This window comes from Lagopus muta, chromosome 33, assembly GCF_023343835.1.
Source record: "Lagopus muta isolate bLagMut1 chromosome 33, bLagMut1 primary, whole genome shotgun sequence".
NCBI lineage: Eukaryota > Metazoa > Chordata > Aves > Galliformes > Phasianidae > Lagopus > Lagopus muta.
In genome coordinates, this window is record NC_064465.1 from 403096 (window position 1) to 423983 (window position 20888).

Genomic DNA, 20888 nt, shown 5'->3' on the forward strand with positions numbered 1-20888 from the left:
CCGTAGAGACCCATAGAGAACCATAGAGACGCATAGAGGACCATAGGGACCCATAGCCGGGGATGCAGCGCGGAGCAGCGCCGTTTCCGGATGGGTACGGAGAAACAACAGCGCCGCCTGGCGGATGGGAGGAGACACGGCAGCACATAGGGAACCCATAGGGACACATAGAGGCCCATAGAGCCCCATAGAGACCCATAGAAACCCCATAGAGACCCATAGAGAAACATAGTGCCCCATAGAGACCCACAGAAACCCATAGGGATGCATAGAGACCCCATAGACACACATAGGGACACATAGAGACCCATAGAGACCCCATAGAGACCCATAGGGACCCATAGAGGCCCATAGACACCCCATAGAGACCCCATAGAGACCCATAGAGAAACATAGAGCCCCATAGAGACACATAGGGACCCATAGAGACCCCATAGGGACACATAGAGCCCCATAGACACACCATAGAGACCCATAGAGAACCATACAACCCCATATAGACCCTTAGAGCCCTATAGAACCCCATAGAACACCATGGAGACCCATACAACCCACTGGACACCCCATAGAGACCCATAGAGACCCAGAGGGACCCGTAGAGACCCGTAGAGACCCATAGAGACACATAGAGCCCCATAGGGACCCATAGCCGGGGATGCAGCGCGGAGCAGCGCCGTTTCCGGATGGGTACGGAGAAACAACAGCGCCGCCTGGCGGCCGGGAGGAGAAACGGCAGCCCATAGGGAACCCATAGGGACGCATTGGGACGCCATAGAGACACATAGAGAAACATAGAGACCCCATAGAGACCCATAGAGCCCCATAGGGACCCATAGAGCCCCATAGGGACACATAGAGACCCATAGAGCCCCCATACGGAACCCATAGAAACCAATAGACACCAACAGAAGCCCCATAGAGACCCATAGGGACCCATAGAGGCCCATAGGGACCCATAGAGACCCCATAGAGACAACATAGAGACCCATAGGGACCCATAGAGGCCCATAGACACCCATAGAACCCCATAGAGACCCCATAGAGAAACATAGAGAAACATAGAGCCCCATAGAGACCCATAGAGCCCCATAGGGACACATAGAGCCCCATAGACACCCCATAGAGACCCATAGAGAACCGTACAACCCCATATAGACCCTTAGAGCCCTATAGAACCCCATAGAACACCATGGAGACACATACAACCCACTGGGCAACTCATAGAGACCCCATAGAGACCCATAGGGACCCGTAGAGAGCCATAGGGACCCATAGGGACACATAGAGAACCATAGGGACCCATAGAGACCTCATAGAGACCCCATTGACCCCATAGACCTCATAGAGACCCCATAGAGACCCCATAGAACTCACAGGCCCCATAGAGATCCCATAGAGATCCCAGTGACCCCATTGACCTCATAGAGACCCCATAGAGACCCCCCCAGTGACCCCATAGAGACCCCATTGACCCCATAAAGACCCCAGTGACCCCATAGAGATCCCATAGCCCCCATAGACCCCATATTGACCCCATAGACCTCATAGAGACCCCATAGAGACCCCATAGCCCCCATAGAGACCCCATTGACCCTATAGACATCCCATAGAGACCCCATTGACCCCATACAGACCCCATAGTCCTCATAGCCCCCATAGCCCCCATAGAGACCCCATTGACCCCATAGTCCCCATAGAGAGACCCCATTGACCCCATAGAGACCCCAGTGACCCCATAGACCTCATAGAGACCCCATAGAGACCCCATAGAGACCCATATTGACCCTACAGTCCCCACAGACCCCATAGAGACCGCATTGACCCCATAGAGACCCCATTGACCCCATAGACCTCATAGAGACCCCATGGAGACCCCATAGCCCCCATAGAGACCCCATTGACACTATAGAGATCCCATAGAGACCCCATTGATCCCATAGAGACCCCATAGTCCCCATAGAGACCCCATTGACCCCATAGAATCCCCATAGACCCCATAAAGATCCCATAGCCCCCATAGACCCCATATTGACCCCATAGACCTCATAGAGACCCCATAGAGACCCCAGTGACCCCATAGAGACCCCATAGGCCCCATAGACCTCATATTGACCCCATAGACCCCATAGAGACCCCACAGACCCCATAGAGACCCCCCCAGTGACCCCATAGAGACCCCATAGAGACCCCATTGACCCCGTACAGACTCCATAGTCCCCATAGCCCCCATTGACCCCATAGAGACCCCATAGAGACCCCATAGAGACCCCATAGAGACCCATACACCCCATAGACATCATAGAGACCCCATAGAGACCCCATTGACCCCATAGAGACCCCATAGACCCCATAGAGACCCCCTAGAGACCCCATAGAGACCCCATAGCCCCCATAGACCTCATAGAGACCCCATAGAAACCCCAGTGACCCCATAGACCTCATAGAGACCCCATAGAGACCTCGTAGAGATCCCAATGACCCTATAGAGATCCCATAGAGACCCCATTGACCCCATACAGACCCCATAGTCCCCATAGCCCCCATAGACCTCATAGAGACCCCATAGAGACCCCATTGACCCCATAGACCTCATATTGACCGCATAGACCTCATAGAGACCCCATAGAGACCCCAGTAACCCCATAGAGACCCCATTGACCCCATAGGGACCCCACTGACCCCATAGACCTCATAGAGACCCCATGGCCCCCACTGACCCCATAGAGACCCCATAGAGACCCCACTGACCCCATATTGACCACATAGACCTCATAGAGACACCATAGAGACCCCATTGACCTCACAGGCCCCATAGAGATCCCATAGAGATTCCAGTGACCCCATAGACCTCATAGAGACCCCATTGACCCCATAGAGACCCCATAGAGACCCCCATTGACCCCATAGACCCCATAGACCTCATATAGACCCCTTAGAGACCCATATTGACCCTACAGTCCCCACAGACCCCATAGAGACCCCATTGACCCCATAGAGGCCCCATAGCCCCCAAAGACCTTATATTGACCCCATAGACCTCATAGAGACCCCATAGAGACCCCATAGAGACCCCATTGACCCCATAGAGACCTCATACAGACCCCATTGACTCCATGGAGACCCCAGTGACCCCATAAAGACCCCACTGACCCCATAGAGATCCCATAGCCCCCTCAGACCCCATATTGACCCCATAGACCCCATAGAGACCCCATAGAGACCCCAATGACCCCATAGACCCCATAGAGACTCCATAGAGACCCCATTGACCCCATAGAGGCCCCATAGCCCCCATAGACCTTATATTGACCCCATAGACCTCATAGAGACCCCATAGAGACCCCATAGACCCCATAGAGACCCCATTGACCCCGTACAGACTCCATAGTCCCCATAGCCCCCATTGACCCCATAGAGACCCCATAGGGCCCCATAGACCCCATGGAGGCCCCATAGAGACCCCAGTGACCCCATAGAGACCCCACTGACCCCATAGAGACCCCATAGAGACCCCATAGACAGCCCATTGACCCCATAGAGAGCCCATTGACCCCATAGAGGCCCCATAGCCCCCATAGACCTTATATTGACACCATAGACCTCATAGAGACCCCATAGAGGCCCCTGTGACCCCATAGAGACTCCAGTAACCCCATAGAGACCCCATTGACCCCATAGCTCCCATAGACCCCATAGAGACCCCATTGACCCCATAGACGTCATAGAGACCCCATTGACCCCATAGAGACCCCATAGACCCCATAGACCCCATTGACCTCATAGAGACCCCATAGAGACCCCATAGACCCCACAGAGACCCCATTGACCCCATAGACCTCATAGAGACCCCATAGAGACCCCATAGAGACCCCATAGCCCCCATAGAGACCCCATTGACCCCATAGAGACCCCATTGACCCTATAGAGATCCCATAGAGACCCCATTGACCCCATACAGACCCCATAGTCCTCAAAGCCCCCATTGACCCCATAGAGACCGCAGTGACCCCATATTGACCCCGTGGACCCCATAGACCCCATAGAAACTACATAGACCCCATAGAGAACCCATATTGACCCCATAGACCTCACAGGCCCCATAGAGACCCCATAGAGACCCCAGTGACCCCATAGAGACCCCAGTAACCCCATAGACCTCATAGAGACCCCATAGAGACCCCATAGCCCCCATAGAGACCCCTTAGAGACCCCATAGAGGCCCCTGTGACCCCATAGAGACCCCAGTGACCCCATGGAGACCCCATTGACCCCATAGAGGCCCCATAGCCCCCATAGACCTTATATTGACCCCATAGACCTCATAGAGACCCCATAGAGACCCCAGAGACCCCATAGAGACCCCATAGAGACCCCAGTGACTCCATAGAGATTCCATAGCCCCCATCGACCCCATATTGACCCCATAGAGACACCATAGAGACCCCATAGACACCATAGACGTCATAGAGACCCCAATGACCCCATAGAGACCCAATAGTCCCCATAGCCCCCATTGACCTCATAGAGACCCCATAGAGACCCCATAGCCCCCATAGAGACCCCATTGACCCTATAGAGACCCCATAGAGACCCCATTGACCCCATACAGACCCCATAGTCCCCATAGAGACCCCAGTGACCCCATAGAGACCCCAGTGACCCCATAGAGACCCCATAGAGACCCCATTGACCCCATAGAGACCCCATAGCCCCCATAGACCCCATATTGACCCCAGAGACCCCATAGAGACCCATATTGACCGTACAGTCCCCACAGACCCCATAGAGACCCCATTGACCCCATAGAGACCCCATTGACCCCATAGACCTCATAGAGACCCCATAGAGACCCCAGTGACCCCATAGAGACCCCATAGACCCCATAGAGACCCCATAGCCCCCATAGACCTTATATTGACCCCATAGACCTCATAGAGACCCCATAGAGACCCCAGAGACCCCATACAGACCCCACTGACTCCATAGACCCCATAGAGACCCCATAGAGCCCCCTGTGACCCCATAGAGACCCCATTGACCCCATAAAGACCCCAGTGACCCCATAGAGACCCCAGTGACCCCATAGACCTCATAGAGACCCCATAGAGCCCCCTGTGACCCCATAGAGACTCCAGTGACCCCATGGAGACCCCATAGAGACCCATATTGACCCTACAGTCCCCACAGACCCCATAGAGACCCCATTGACGCCATTGACCCCATAGAGACCCCATAGGGACCATAGCCCCCATAGAGACCCCATTGACACTATAGAGACCCCATTGACCCCATAGATACCCCATAGAGCCCATAAACCCCCCCTAGACCCCATAGAGACCCCAAAGGGACCCCACTGACCCCATACAGACCCCATAGCCCCCATAGACCCCATTGACCCCATAGAGACCCCATTGACCCCATAGACCTCATAGAAACCCCATAGAGACCCCATTGACCCCAAAGAGGCCCCATAGCCCCCATAGACCTTATATTGACCCCATAGACCCCATAGAGACCCCATAGAGACCCCATTGACCTCATAGAGACCCCACAGAGACCCCATAGAGACCCCCATTGACCCCATAGACCCCATATTGACCCCATAGACCCCATAGAGACCCCATAGAGCCCATAAACCCCCCCTAGACCCCATAGAGACCCCATAGGGACACCACTGACCCCATACAGACCCCATAGCCCCCATAGACCCCATTGACCCCATAGAGACCCCATTGACCCCATAGACCTCATAGAGACCCCATTGACCCCATAGACCCCACAAAGACCCCATAGCCCCCATAGACCCCATATTGACCCCATAGACCTCATAGAGACTCCATAGAGACCCCATAGAGACCCCAGTGACCCCATAGAGACACCATAGTCCCCATAGCCCCCATTGACCCCATAGAGACCCCATTGACCCCATACAGACCCCATAGAGACCCCATAGAGACCCCATAGTCCCCATAGCCCCCATTGACCCCATAAAGACCCCAGTGACCCCATAGACCCCATATTGACCCCATAGACCTCATAGAGACCCCATAGAGAAATCACATAGAAACCCCATAGAGGACCCCAGTGACCCCATAGAGACCCCAGTGACCCCATAGACCTCATAGAGACCCCATAGAGACCCCATTGACCCCATAGAAACCCCATTGACCCCATAGACCTCATAGAGACCCCTTAGAGGACCCCATTGACCCCACAGACCCCATTGTCCTCATAGCCCCATTGACCCCATAGAGACCCCATTGACCCCATAGACCTCATAGAGACCCCATAGTCCCCTTAGACCCCATATTGACCCCATAGACCTCATAGAGACCCCATAGAGACCCATATTGACCCTACAGTCCCCACAGACCCCATAGAGACCCCATTGACCCCATAGACCTCATAGAGACCCCATAGAGACCCCATTGACCCTATAGAGACCCCATAGAGACCCCATTGACCCCATACAGACCCCATAGTCCCCATAGAGACCCCATTGACCCCATAGAGACCCCAGTGACCCCATGGAGACCCCAGTGACCCCATAAAGACCCCATTGACCCCATAGAGACCCCATAGAGACCCCTTTGACCCCATAGAGACCCCATTGACCCCATAGAGACCCCATAGAGACCCCATAGAGACCCCATAGATCCCATAGACGCCCCCTTGACCCCATGGACCCGATAGACCCCATAGAGACCCCTAGAGCCCATAAACCCCCCCTAGACCCCATAGAGACCCCATAGGGACCCCACTGACCCCATACAGACCCCATAGCCCCCATAGAGACCCCATAGACCTCATAGAGACCCCATAGAGACCCCATTGACCCCATACAGACCCCGTAGTCCTCATAGCCCCCATTGACCCCATAGAGACCCCATAGAGACTCCATAGACCTCATAGCGACCCCATAGAGACCCCATAGAGACCCCAGTGACCCCATAGAGATCCCACAGACCCTATAGGGACCCCCCCAGTGACCCCATAGAGACCTCAGTGACCCCATAGAGACCCCATAGGGACCCCATAGACCCCATACAGACCCCATAGTCCACATAGCCCCCATAGACCTCATAGAGACCCCATAGAGACCCCATAGACCTCATAGAGATGCCATAGAAACCCCATAGACCCCATAGAGACCCCATAGAGACCCCATTGACACCATAGACCGCATAGAGACCCCATAGAGACCCCATTGACCCCATACAGGCCCCATAGTCCCCATAGCCCCCATTGACCCCATAGAGACCCCATAGAGACCCCATAGAGACCCCATTGACCCCATTGACCCCATGGAGACCCCATTGACCCCATAGAGACCCCATAGAGACGCCATTGACCCCATATTGACCCCATAGACCTCATAGAGACCCCAGTGACCCCATAGACCCCATAGAGACCCCATAGAGACCCCATAGCCCCCATAGAGACCCCATTGACCCCATAGACCTCATAGAGACCCCAAATTGACCCCATTGACCCCAAAGACCCCATAGAGACCCCATAGAGACCCCATAGAGACCCCATAGATCCCATAGACGCCCCCTTGACCCCATGGACCCCATAGACCCCATAGAGACCCCATAGAGCCCATAAACCCCCCCTAGACCCCATAGAGACCCCATAGGGACCCCATAGAGACCCCATACAGACCCCATAGCCCCCATAGACCCCATAGAGGACCCCATTGACCCCAAAGACCCCATAGCCCCCATTGACCCTATAGAGACCCCAGTGACCCCATAGAGACCCCACTGACCCCATAGACCTCATAGCGACCCCATAGAGACCCCATAGAGACCCCATAGACCCCATAGACACCCCATTGACCCCATAGACCTCATAGAGACCCCATAGAGACCCCAGTGACCCTATAGAGACCCCATAGAGACCCCATTGATCCCATAGAGACCCCAGTGACCCCATAGACCTCATAGAGACCCCATAGAGACCCCAGTGACCCCATAGAGACCCCATTGACCCCATAGACCTCATAGAGACCCCATAGACCTCATAGAGACCCCATAGAGACTCCATTGACCACATAGAGACCCCATTGACCCTATAGAGATCCCATAGGGACCCCATTGACCCCATAGAGACCCCATAGTCCCCATAGCCCCCATTGACCTCATAGAGACCCCATAGAGACCCCATTGACCCCATAGAGACCCCATTGATCCCATAGACCTCCTAGAGACCCCATAGAGACCCCAGTGACCCCATAGACCTCATAGAGACCGCATGGCCCCCATTGACCCCATAGAGACCCCATAGTCCCCATAGACCCCATAGAGGCCCCATTGACCCCATAGAGGCCCCTTTGACCCCATAGAGGCCCCATAGCCCCCATAGACCTTATATTGACCCCATAGACCTCATAGAGACCCCATAGAGACCCCAGAGACCCCATACAGACCCCATTGACCCCATGGAGACCCCATTGACCCCATAGAGACCCCATAAAGACCCCAGTGACCCCATAGAGACCCCATTGACCCCATAGAGACCTCAATGACCCCATAGAGATCCCATATCCCCCATAGACCCCATATTGACCCCATAGACCCTATAGAGACCCCATAGAGACCCCATTGACCCCATATTGACCCCATAGTCCCCATAGCCCCCATTGACCCCATAGAGACCCCATAGAGACCCCATAGACCCCATATTGACCCCATAGACCCCATATTGACCCCATAGACCCCATAGACCCCATAGAGACCCGATTGACCCCATAGACCTCATAGAGACCCCAATGACCCCATAGAGACCCCATAGAGACCCCATTGACCCTATAGAGATCCCATAGAGACCCCATTGACCCCAAAGACCCCATAGAGACCCCATAGAGACCCCATAGAGACCCCATAGATCCCATAGACGCCCCCTTGACCCCATGGACCCCATAGACCCCATAGAGACCCCATAGAGCCCATAAACCCCCCCTAGACCCCATAGAGACCCCATAGGGACCCCATAGAGACCCCATACAGACCCCATAGCCCCCATAGACCCCATAGAGGACCCCATTGACCCCAAAGACCCCATAGCCCCCATTGACCCTATAGAGACCCCAGTGACCCCATAGAGACCCCACTGACCCCATAGACCTCATAGCGACCCCATAGAGACCCCATAGAGACCCCATAGACCCCATAGACACCCCATTGACCCCATAGACCTCATAGAGACCCCATAGAGACCCCAGTGACCCTATAGAGACCCCATAGAGACCCCATTGATCCCATAGAGACCCCAGTGACCCCATAGACCTCATAGAGACCCCATAGAGACCCCAGTGACCCCATAGAGACCCCATTGACCCCATAGACCTCATAGAGACCCCATAGACCTCATAGAGACCCCATAGAGACTCCATTGACCACATAGAGACCCCATTGACCCTATAGAGATCCCATAGGGACCCCATTGACCCCATAGAGACCCCATAGTCCCCATAGCCCCCATTGACCTCATAGAGACCCCATAGAGACCCCATTGACCCCATAGAGACCCCATTGATCCCATAGACCTCCTAGAGACCCCATAGAGACCCCAGTGACCCCATAGACCTCATAGAGACCGCATGGCCCCCATTGACCCCATAGAGACCCCATAGTCCCCATAGACCCCATAGAGGCCCCATTGACCCCATAGAGGCCCCTTTGACCCCATAGAGGCCCCATAGCCCCCATAGACCTTATATTGACCCCATAGACCTCATAGAGACCCCATAGAGACCCCAGAGACCCCATACAGACCCCATTGACCCCATGGAGACCCCATTGACCCCATAGAGACCCCATAAAGACCCCAGTGACCCCATAGAGACCCCATTGACCCCATAGAGACCTCAATGACCCCATAGAGATCCCATATCCCCCATAGACCCCATATTGACCCCATAGACCCTATAGAGACCCCATAGAGACCCCATTGACCCCATATTGACCCCATAGTCCCCATAGCCCCCATTGACCCCATAGAGACCCCATAGAGACCCCATAGACCCCATATTGACCCCATAGACCCCATATTGACCCCATAGACCCCATAGACCCCATAGAGACCCCATTGACCCCATAGACCTCATAGAGACCCCAATGACCCCATAGAGACCCCATAGAGACCCCATTGACCCTATAGAGATCCCATAGAGACCCCATTGACCCCATACAGACCCCATAGTCCTCATAGCCCCATTGACCCCATAGAGACCCCATTGACCCCATAGAGACCCCATTGACCCCATAGACCTCATAGAGACCCCATAGAGACCCCAGTGACCCTATAGAGACCCCAGTGACCCCATAGACCTCATAGAGACCCCATAGAGACCCCATTGACCCTATAGAGACCCCATAGAGACCCCATAGAGACCCCATAGAGACCCATATTGACCCTACAGTCCCCACAGACCCCATAGAGACCCCATTGACACCATAGAGACCCCATTGACCCCATAGAGACCCCAGTGACCCCATAGACCCCATATTGACCCCATAGACCTCATAGAGACCCCATAGAGACCTCATAGAGACCCCATTGACCCTATAGAGATCCCATAGAGACCCCATTGACCCCATACAGACCCCATAGTCCCCATAGTCCCCATAGACCTCATAGAGATCCCATAGAGACCCCATAGAGACCCCATTGACCCCATAGACCTCATAGAGACCCCATAGCCCCCATAGACCCCATATTGACCCCATAGACCTCATAGAGACCCCATAGAGACCCCATAGACCTCACAGGCCCCATAGAGATCCCATAGAGATCCCAGTGACCCCATAGACGTCTTAGAGACCCCATTGACCCCATAGAGACCCCATAGAGACCCCATAGCCCCCATAGAGACCCCAATGACCCCATAGACCTCATAGACCCCATGGCCCCCATTGACCCCCATAGAGACCCTATTGACCCCATACAGACCCCATAGATCTCATAGCGACCCCATAGAAACCCCATAGAGACCCCAGTGACCCCATAGATCTCATAGCGACCCCATAGAAACCCCATAGAGACCCCAGTGACCCCATAGAGATCCCACAGACCCCATAGAGACCCCCCCAGTGACCCCATAGAGACCTCAGTGACCCCATAGAGACCCCATAGAGATCCCATTGATCCCATAGACTTCATAGAGACCCCATAGACCCCATAGCCCCCATTGACCCCATAGACCTCATAGAGACCACATAGAGACCCCAGTGACCCCATAGAGACCCCATAGAGGACCCCATTGACCCCACAGACCCCATAGAGACCCCATAGGGCCCCACAGACCCCACAGAAACCCCACAACCCCCCCCGACCCTACAAATCTCCCCATTCCCAGGTACCAGTACCCATCCCTGGAGCAGCTGGCCGAGACGATCCCATACGTCCTGCAGCACTTCAGGTGAGCTTATGGGGTCCTTATAGGGTCAGGCGCCCCCTTATAGGGTCCCAAGTCCTTATAGGGGATTTCGGCCCCCTATAACTTTCCTTTGCCTTCCTCCCCGGCCCCATAACCGAAGCGTGAAGAGCATCGTTGGGATCGGAGTGGGAGCGGGAGCCTTCATCCTGGCCAAGTTTGGGGTGAGAGCTTATGGGGTCGGGGGGGGGTTATGGGGTCTATGGGGTCTCTATGGGGGCTATGGGGTCTCTATGGGGTCTTTGTGGGGTCTATGGGGCCAATGGGGGCTATGGGGTCTATGAGGTTTCTATGGGGTCTATGGGGTCTCTATGGGGTCTCTATGACTCTGTGGGGTCTATGGGGTCTTTATGGGGTCTCTATGGGGTCTCTATGGGGTCTATGGGGTCTATGGGGTCTCTATGGGGTCTCTATGGGGTCAATGGTGCCCTATGGGGTTTCTATGGGGTCTATGGGGTTTCTATGGGGCCCTATGGGGTCTCTATGGGGTCAGGGTGGTCTATGGGGTTTATGGGGTGTCTATGGGGTCACTGGGGTCTCTATGGGGTCTCTATGGGGTCTATGGGGTCTCTATGGGGTCTCTATGGGGTCTCTATGGGGTCTATGGGGTCTCTATGGGGTCTCTATGGGGTCTCTATATGGTCTATGGGGTCTATGGGGTTTCTATGGGGTCTATGGGATCTCTATGGGGTCTTTGTGGGGTCTATGGGGTTTCTATGGGGTCTCTATGGGGTCTATGGGGTCTCTATGGGGCCCGATGGGGTCTCTATGTGGTCTATGGGGCCCTATGGGGTCTCTATGGGGTCAAGGGGGGGTTTATGGGCTCTATGGGGTCTCTATGGGGTCCATGGGGTCAAGGGGGCATCTATGGGGTCTATGGGGTCTATGGGGTCAGTATGGGGTCTATGGGGGCTATGGGGTCTCTATGGGGTCAATGGGGGTCCCTATGGGGTCTCTATGATGTCTATGGGGTGTATGGGTCTCTATGGGGTCTCTATGAGGTCAATGGGGTCTCTATGGGGTTACTGGGGTCTCTATGGGGTCTCTATGGGGTCTATGAGGTCTATGGGATCTCTATGGGGTCTATGGGGTCAATGGGGTCTATGGGGTCAATATGGGTTCTCTATGGGGTCAATGGGGGCTATGAGGTCTCTATGGGGTCTCTATGGGGTCTCTATGGGGTCTATGGGGTGGCTATGGGGTGGCTATGGGGTCTCTATGGGGTCTATGGGGTCAATGGGGGCTATGGGGTCTATGGGGACAATATGGGTTCTCTATGGGGTCAATGGGGGCTATGGGGTCAATATGGGGTCTCTATGGGGCCTGTGAGGTCTATGGGGTCTCTGTGGGGTCACTGGGGTCTCTATGGTCTTTCTATGGGGTCTATGGGGTTTCTATGGGGTCTCTATGTGGTCTATAGGGTGTATGGGGTCTCTATGGGGCCTGTGAGGGCTATGGGGTCTCTATGGGGTCTATGGGTCTCTATGGGGTCTCTATGGGGTCTCTATGGGATGTATGGGTCTCTATGGGGTTTCTATGTGGCTCTATAGGGCTCTATGGGGTTTCTATGGGTCTAAATGGGGCCCTATGGGGTCTCTATGGGATCTATGGGTCTCTATGGGGTGACGCCCCCCCCCTGCACACCCACAGCTTTGCCACCCCCGATGCCGTCGAGGGTTTGGTGCTCATCAACATCGACCCCAAAGCCAAGGGCTGGATGGACTGGGCTGCACACAAGGTGGGGAGCCGTGGGGCAGCTATGGGGCGCTATGGGGCTCTATGGGGCTCTATGGGTCCCTATGGGTCCCTATGGGTCTCTATGGGTCTCTATGGGTCCCTATGGGTCTCTATGGGTCTCTATGTGTCCCTATGGGTCCCTATGGGTCTCTATGGGTCCCTATGGGTCGCTATGATGTTTCTATGGGTCTCTATGGGTCTCTATGGGTCTCTATGGGTCTCTATGTGTCCCTATGGGGTCTCTATGGGTCCTTATGGGTCTCCATGGTTCTCTATGGGTCCCTATGGGGCTCTGTGGGTGTCTATGGGTCCCTATGGGTCTCTATGGGTCCGTATGGGTCCCTATGTTTCTCTATGGGATCTATGGGGTTCCTATGGGTCTCTATAAGGCTCTATGGGGCCCTATAGGGTTCCTGTGGGTCTCTATGGGTCCCTATGGGGTTTCTATGAGTCCCTATGGGGCTCTGTGGGGCTCTATGCATCTCTATGGGTCCCTATGGGTCCCTATGGGTCTCTATGGGGTCTCTATGGGTCCCTATGGGTTTCTATGGGTCCCTATGGGTCTCTATGGGTCTCTATGGGGTCTCTATGGGTCCGAATGGGTCCCAATGGGTCTCTATGGGTCTCTGTGGGTCCCTATGGGGCTCTATGTGTCTCTATGGATCCCTATGGGGCTCTGTGGGTCTCTATGGGTCTCTATTGGTCTCTATGGGGCCCTATGGGGCTCTATAGGGTTTCCATGGGGTCTCTATAGGTCTCTATGGGTCCCTATGGGTCCCAATGGGTCTCTATGGGATCTATGGGGTTCCTATGGGTCTCTATGGGGCTCTATGGGGCTCTATGGGGCTCTATGGGGTCTCTATGGGTCTCTATGGGGCTCTATGGGGCTCTATGGGGTCTCTATGGGTCCCTATGGGGCTCTATGGGGCTCTATGGGGCTCTATGGGGTTTCTATGGAGTCTCTATGGGGCTCTATGGGGCTCTATGGGGTTTCTATGGAGTCTCTATGGGGCTCTATGGGGCTCTATGGGGCTCTATGGGGTTTCTATAGGATCTCTATGGGGCTCTGTGGGGCTCTATGGGTCCCTATGGGGCTCTATGGGGCTCTATGGGGCTTCTATGGGTCTCTATGGGGCTCTATGGGGCTCTATGGGGCGCTATGGGGCTCTATGGGGCTCTATGGGGCTCTATGGGGTTTCTATAGGGTCTCTATGGGTCTCTATGGGGCTCTATGGGTCTCTATGGGTCCCTATGGGGCTCTATGGGGTTTCTATAGGGTCTCTATGGGGCTCTATGGGTCCCTATGAGTCTCTATGGGTCTCTATGGGTCTCTATGGGTCCCTATGTGTCCCTATGGTCCCTATGTGTCCCTATGGGTCTCTATGGGTCTCTATGGGGTTTCTATGGGTCCCTATGGGTCCCTATGGGTCCCTATGGGTCTCTGTGGGTCTCTGTGGGTCCCTATGGGTCCCTATGGGTCTCTATGGGTCTCTGTGGGTCCCTATGGGTCCCTATGGGTCTCTATGGGTCTCTATGGGTCTCTATGGGTCCCTATGTGTCTCTATGGGTCTCTATGGGTCCCTATGGGTCTCTATGGGTCTCTATGTGTCCCTATGGGTCGCTATGGGTCCCTATGGGTCCCTATGGGTCGCTATGGGGTTTCTATGGGTCTCTGCCTCCCCCCAGCTCTCCGGCCTGACCTCGTCCACCCCACAGCTGATCCTGGGGCACCTCTTCACTCAGGTGGGGCAACTGGGGGCACTTATGGGGCAGTGGGGGGCAGTGGGAGGGAACTGGGGGGGTTACTGGTTTATACTGGTTTATACTGGTTTGAACTGGTTTATACTGGGAGGGTGCTGGTTTGTACTGGGAGGGGTCGAGGAGTGGTTATGGGGCAATGGGGGGCACTTATGGGGCAGTGGGGGGCAATGGGAGGGAACTGGGGGGGGTTACTGGTTTATACTGGTTTGTACTGGTTTATACTGGTTTGTACTGGTTTATACTGGGAGGGTGCTGGTATGAACTGGGAGGGGGTGCAGGGTGGTTATGGGGCAGTGGGGGGCACTTATGGGGCAGCTGGGGGCGCTTATGGGTCAGTGGGGGGCAATGGGAGGGAACTGGGGGGGGTTACTGGTTTATACTGGTTTGTACTGGTTTATACTGGTTTGTACTGGTTTATACTGGTTTATACTGGGACGGGACTGGTTTGAACTGGGAGGGGGTGCAGGGTGGTTATGGGGCAGTGGGGGTCACTTATGGGGCAGTGGGAGGGAACTGGGGGGGGGTTACTGGTTTGTACTGGTTTATACTGGTTTGTACTGGTTTGTAGTGCTTTATACTGGTTTATACTGGTTTATACTGGTTTATACTGGGATTCACCCCCAGGAGGAGGTGGCGGCTGCTGCCCCCCCAGTGCTGGAGGTCCGGGAATATCTGGAGAGCGCCCGAAATGTGGGGCTGTACTGGGCCATGTACAACAGGTGGGGACTGGGAGCACTGGGATGGACTGGGAGCGACTGGGAGCCAAACTGGGACGGACTGGGAGGGAATGGGAGGGAATGGGAGCCATACTGGGATGGACTGGGAGGAACTGGGAGGGACTGGGAGGGACTGAGAGCCATACTGGGATGGACTGGGATGGACTGGGAGGGACTGGGAGGGACTGGGAGGGATTGGGGGGGAATGGGAGCCATACTGGGATGGACTGGGAGGGACTGGGATGTACTGGGAGGGACTGGGAGGGACTGGGATGTACTGGGAGCCATACTGGGATGGACTGGGATGGACTGGGAAGGAATGGGAGGGAATGGGAGCTATACTGGGATGGAGTGGGATGGACTGGGAGGGACTGGGATGGACTGGGAGCCATACTGGGAGGGACTGGGATGTACTGGGAGGGACTGGGAGGGACTGGGAGGGACTGGGAGCCATACTGGGATGGACTGGGAGAGACTGGGAGGAACTGGGAGGGACTGGGAGGGAACTGGGATGGACTGGGAGGGACTGGGATGGACGGGGAGCCATACTGGGATATACTGGGATGTACTGGGAGGGACTGGGAGGGACTGGGATGTACTGGGATGGACTGGGAGGGACTGGGATGGACTGGGATGGACTGGGATGGACTGGGAGGGACTGGGAGGGACTGGGTGCCATACTGGGATGGACTGGGATCATACTGGGATGGACTGGGATGGACTGGGAGGGACTGGGAGCCATACTGGGATGTACTGGGATGGACTGGGAGGAACTGGGAGGGACTGGGAGGGAATGGGAGGGGGATATGGGGGACTGGGATGGACTTGGATCACACTGGGAGCGACTGGGCTGTACTGGGACGGACTGGGATGGACTGGGATGGCATACTGGGATGCACTGGGATCATACTGGGAGGGACTGGGTTATACTGGGATGTACTGGGAGCCTTACTGGGAGGGACTGGGAGCGACTGGGAGGGACTGGGAGCCCATACTGGGATGAACTGGGAGGGAATGGGAGGAACTGGGATGGACTGGGAGGGACTGGGAGCCAAACTGGGATGGACTGGGAGGGACTGGGATGGACTGGGAGGGAATGGGAGGGACTGGGGGGGGATGGGAGGGACTGGGAGCCATACTGGGATGGACTGGGATGGACTGGGAGGGACTGGGAGGGAATGGGAGCCATACTGGGAGGAACTGGGATGGACTGGGAGGGAATGGGAGCCATACTGGGATGGACTGGGATCATACTGGGACGGACTGGGATGGACAGGGAGGGACTGGGAGGGACTGGGGATGGACTGGGATGGACTGGGAGGAACTGGGATGGACTGGGAGGGACTGGGAGGGATTGGGAGCCATACTGGGATGGACTGGGATGGACTGGGGGGGTCTGGGAGCCATACTGGGATATACTGGGATGTACTGGGAGAGACTGGGAGGGACTGGGAGGGACTGGGAGGAACTGGGAGGGACTGGGAGCCATACTGGGATGAACTGGGAGGGAATGGGAGGAACTGGAATGGACTGGGAGGGACTGGGAGGGAATGGGAGCCATACTGGGATGGACTGGGATGGACTGGGAGGAACTGGGATGTACTGGGAGGGACTGGGATGGACTGGGAGGGACTGGGATGGACTGGGAGGGAATGGGAGGGAATGGGAGCTATACTGGGATGTACTGGGATCATACTGGGAGGGACTGGGATGGACTGGGAAGGACTGGGGACGGACTGGGAGGGACTGGGAGCCGTACTGGGATGTACTGGGAGAGACTGGGAGCCATACTGGGATGGACTGGGATCATACTGGGACGGACTGGGATGGACTGGGAGGGACTGGGAGCCATACTGGGATGGTCTCGGAGAGACTGGGATGGACTGGGAGGGACCTGGGATGGACTGGGAGCCATACTGGGATGGACCTGGGATGGACTGGGAGGGACTGGGATGGACTGGGAGCCATACTGGGATGGGACTGGGATGGACTGGGAGGGACTGGGAGGGACTGGGAGCCATACTGGGATGGACTGGGATCATACTGGGAGGGACTGGGAGGGACTGGAGGGAACTGGGAGAGACTGGGATGGACTGGGAGCCATACTGGGAGGGACTGGAAGCCATACTGGGATGGACTGGGATGTACTGGGAGGGACTGGGATGTACTGGGAGGGACTGGGATGGACTGGGAGGGAATGGGAGCCATACTGGGATGGACTGGGATGAACTGGGAGGGAATGGGAGGAACTGGGATGGACTGGGATGGACTGGGAGGGAATGGGAGGGGACTGGGAGCCATACTGGGATGAACTGGGAGGGACTGGGATGGACTGGGAGGGACTGGGAGGGAATGGGAGGGAATGGGAGCCATACTGGGAGGGACTGGGAGGAACTGGGATGGACTGGGAGGGACTGGGAGGGAATGGGAGGGAATGGGAGGGACTGGGAGCCATACTGGGATGAACTGGGAGGACTGGGAGGGATTGGGAGCCATACTGGGATGTACTGGGATGGACTGGGAGGGACTGGAAGCCATACTGGGATGGACTGGGATGGACTGGGATGGACTGGGAGGGACTGGGATGGACTGGGATGGTCTGGGAGGGACTGGGAGGGACTGGGAGGGACTGGGAGCCATACTGGGATGGACTGGGATGGACTGGGATGGACTGGGAGGGACTGGGAGCCATACTGGGATGAACTGGGATGGACTGGGAGGAACTGGGAGGGAATGGGGGGGAATGGGAGGGACTGGGAGGGACTGGGAGCCATACTGGGATATACTGGGATGTACTGGGAGAGATTGGGAGCTATACTGGGATGGACTGGGATGGACTGGGAGGGACTGGGAGCCATACTGGGATGTACTGGGATGTACTGGGATGGACTGGGAGCCATACTGGGATGTACTGGGATCACACTGGATCACACTGGTGCCATACTGGTGCACACCAATCTGTACTGGTTTATACTGGTCCTTACTGGTCCATACTGGTCCATACTGGTCCATACTGGTCCACATCGCTTGATACTGGCCCTTATACTGGTCCCATACTGGTCTGCATCGCTCCATACTGGTTTTTACTGGTCTATACTGGTCCATACCATCCCATACTGGTTTACACTGGCCGGCACTGGTTCATACTGGTTCATACTGGTTTATACTGGTTCATACTGGTTTATACTGGTTTATACTGGTTTCCATAGCCGCGGTGATTTGGGCTTGGAGCGCAACGGTGCGGTGACATTCAGGTCGGTGGCTCCGCCCACTTCCCCCCTTAGCCCCGCCCCCTTCACGCAAACCACGCCCATTATCCCGTAGACCACGCCTCATTTCGCGCAAGACCCACGCCCCCTTTCCTCCTGGCCCCGCCACACCTCGCCTTAGCCCCGCCCTTTCTCTCAAACCCTACTCGCACTTTGGCCACGCCCCTTTCCCCATAACCCCGCCCACGTCCTACGTAGCCCCGCCCACTCCCATAGACCCAAGCTATACCCAAAACCACGCCCACTTTCCCCGCAGACCCCGCCCACTCCTTCGCCCCGCCCCTTTGCTCCTGACCCCGCCCCCTCGCCTTAGCCCCCGCCCTTGGACCCCATTGGCCACGCCCACTTCCAGACAACCCCTCCCACTTCCTGCGTAGCCCCGCCCACTCCCATAGAACCGCCCTTCCCTCTAACCACGCCCACTTTACCTTTAGCCCCGCCCTCCATTCGCACCCAGCCAATCCCTGCTTTCTCGTTAACCCCCGCCCCTTCGCCACAAACCCCGCCCATTTCCGACATAGCCCCGCCCACTTCCCCCCACCAGCCCTCACCCCTTAGCCCCGCCCCCTTGCTCCCACGCCCCGCCCCTTCCCTCTATTCCCCCCATTAGCCACATAGCCACGCCCACTTATCATAACCCCGCCCACTTCTCTAAAGCCCCGCCCCTTCCTGTTTAGCCCCTACCCTCTCCTTTTTCCGCGCCCACTTAGCCCCGCCCCCTTTCCCCCTTAACCCCGCCCCCTTCCCCTTCGCCCCTCCCGTTTTCCACTTAGCCCCGCCCATTTCTCCATAACCCCGCCCCTTTCCCCTTAACCCCGCCCCCTTTCCCCTCCACCCCCCCGTTTTCCACTTAGCCCCGCCCCCATAACCCCGCCCCTTTCCCCCTTAACCCCGCCCATTTTCTCCTCAACCCCGCCCCCTTTTCCCCTTAACCCCGCCCCTTTTCCCCCTTAACCCCCGCCCCCAGGTGCCCGGTGCTGTTGGTGGTCGGCGACAATTCCCCCCACGAGGACGCGGTGGTGAGCCTGATTGGGGGCGGAAGGGGCGGGGCTTCGTGACGTCACACGCCCTTCTATGGGCAAGTGGGCGGGGCTAAGTGACGTCATTTCCAGGTGGAGTGCAACGCCAAGCTGGACCCCACCCAGACCTCCTTCTTAAAGGCGAGCCGCAGCCCCGCCCCTTTTCCCTCCCCAAGCTCCGCCCACTTGCCCTAAACCACGCCCACCCCCTCTTAGCCCCGCCTATCTCTAACCCCGCCCCTTTTTCCTTATATAGATGGCGGACGGCGGCGGCCAACCGCAACTGCGCCAGGTGAGGGGGGCGTGGCCAAAGTGCTTGCGGAGGGGGCGTGGCTTATGCTAAGCCACGCCCACCTGACCTTTGGCTCCGCCCCCCCACAGCCGGCCAAGCTGACGGAAGCCTTCAAATACTTTGTGCAGGGAATGGGCTACAGTGAGTTTCGTCGTTATGTTAACGAGGCAGGGTTAATTAACTCCCTGGGTGGGCTGGGTCATTAGCGTGAAGGGTCGTTAATTAGGCTGCGGTGCTGTCGGCCGCTCGGATCGTTAATTAGGGTCCTAATTAAGAGCTCCCCCCCATGGGCTTGAGGCCCATTCAATTGAATGGGGGGGGATTAACAGGGTGAAGGGGAGGGGGCGTGGCCTGGGAAAAGGGCGTGGCTTGTGGCCGAGTGGGCGTGGCTTAACTCTCACTGAAGTGAATGGGGGTGCAGGGCAGTGGGCGTGGCCTGCAGGAAAGGGAGGCGTGGCTTAATGCGCTGTGGGCGTGGCTTAGCCCTCATTGAAATGAACGGGGGAATGGATGGGGATTATGAGAAGGATTATGGGAAGGGGGCGTGGCTTGGGTACAAGGGGGCGGGGGTCTGCAGGCAAGGAGGAGTGGCTTGAGGATCAGTGGGCACTCATTGGAATGAATGGGTGGAACGAAAGGGATTGTGGGAAGGGG

At 56.3% G+C, this 20888-nt stretch overlaps 3 protein-coding genes across 6 annotated transcripts in view; 1 reads left to right on the plus strand and 2 right to left on the minus strand.

Moving 5' to 3' along the window:
• Positions 1 to 20882, plus strand: part of LOC125686228 (protein NDRG2-like) — a 46671-nt gene extending 25789 nt beyond the window's left edge. Inside the window, exons 5-14 of the mRNA XM_048929988.1 lie at positions 11363 to 11425; positions 11544 to 11597; positions 13091 to 13178; positions 14864 to 14920; positions 15563 to 15657; positions 18864 to 18908; positions 19891 to 19942; positions 20036 to 20083; positions 20199 to 20234; positions 20324 to 20882. Coding sequence (XP_048785945.1) covers positions 11363 to 11425; positions 11544 to 11597; positions 13091 to 13178; positions 14864 to 14920; positions 15563 to 15657; positions 18864 to 18908; positions 19891 to 19942; positions 20036 to 20083; positions 20199 to 20234; positions 20324 to 20440 — 655 coding nt within the window. The 3' untranslated portion in view covers positions 20441 to 20882. The remainder of the gene's footprint in view (positions 1 to 11362; positions 11426 to 11543; positions 11598 to 13090; positions 13179 to 14863; positions 14921 to 15562; positions 15658 to 18863; positions 18909 to 19890; positions 19943 to 20035; positions 20084 to 20198; positions 20235 to 20323) is intronic.
• Positions 695 to 6183, minus strand: LOC125686227 (uncharacterized PE-PGRS family protein PE_PGRS54-like). 4 transcript variants are annotated; one of them, XM_048929986.1, is made up of 2 exons: positions 4519 to 6183; positions 695 to 1338 (listed from the first exon to the last, which is right to left on the minus strand). In XM_048929986.1, exon 1 carries the CDS (start codon positions 6181 to 6183, stop codon positions 5269 to 5271), a length of 915 nt encoding a protein of 304 aa, XP_048785943.1. In that variant the 3' UTR covers positions 695 to 1338; positions 4519 to 5268. The 4 variants fall into 4 exon arrangements, with proteins under 4 accessions (XP_048785943.1, XP_048785941.1, XP_048785942.1 ...); XM_048929984.1 differs by having other exon boundaries at positions 695 to 1541; XM_048929985.1 differs by lacking the exon at positions 695 to 1338 and adding an exon at positions 3344 to 3836.
• On the minus strand, positions 7081 to 9577 carry LOC125686226 (shematrin-like protein 3). Its single transcript, XM_048929983.1, has 2 exons — positions 9491 to 9577; positions 7081 to 8202 (listed from the first exon to the last, which is right to left on the minus strand). The coding sequence occupies exons 1-2, from the start codon at positions 9524 to 9526 to the stop codon at positions 7081 to 7083; spliced, it is 1158 nt and encodes a 385-aa protein (XP_048785940.1). The 5' UTR covers positions 9527 to 9577.
• Positions 20883 to 20888: the final 6 nt, after the last annotated feature.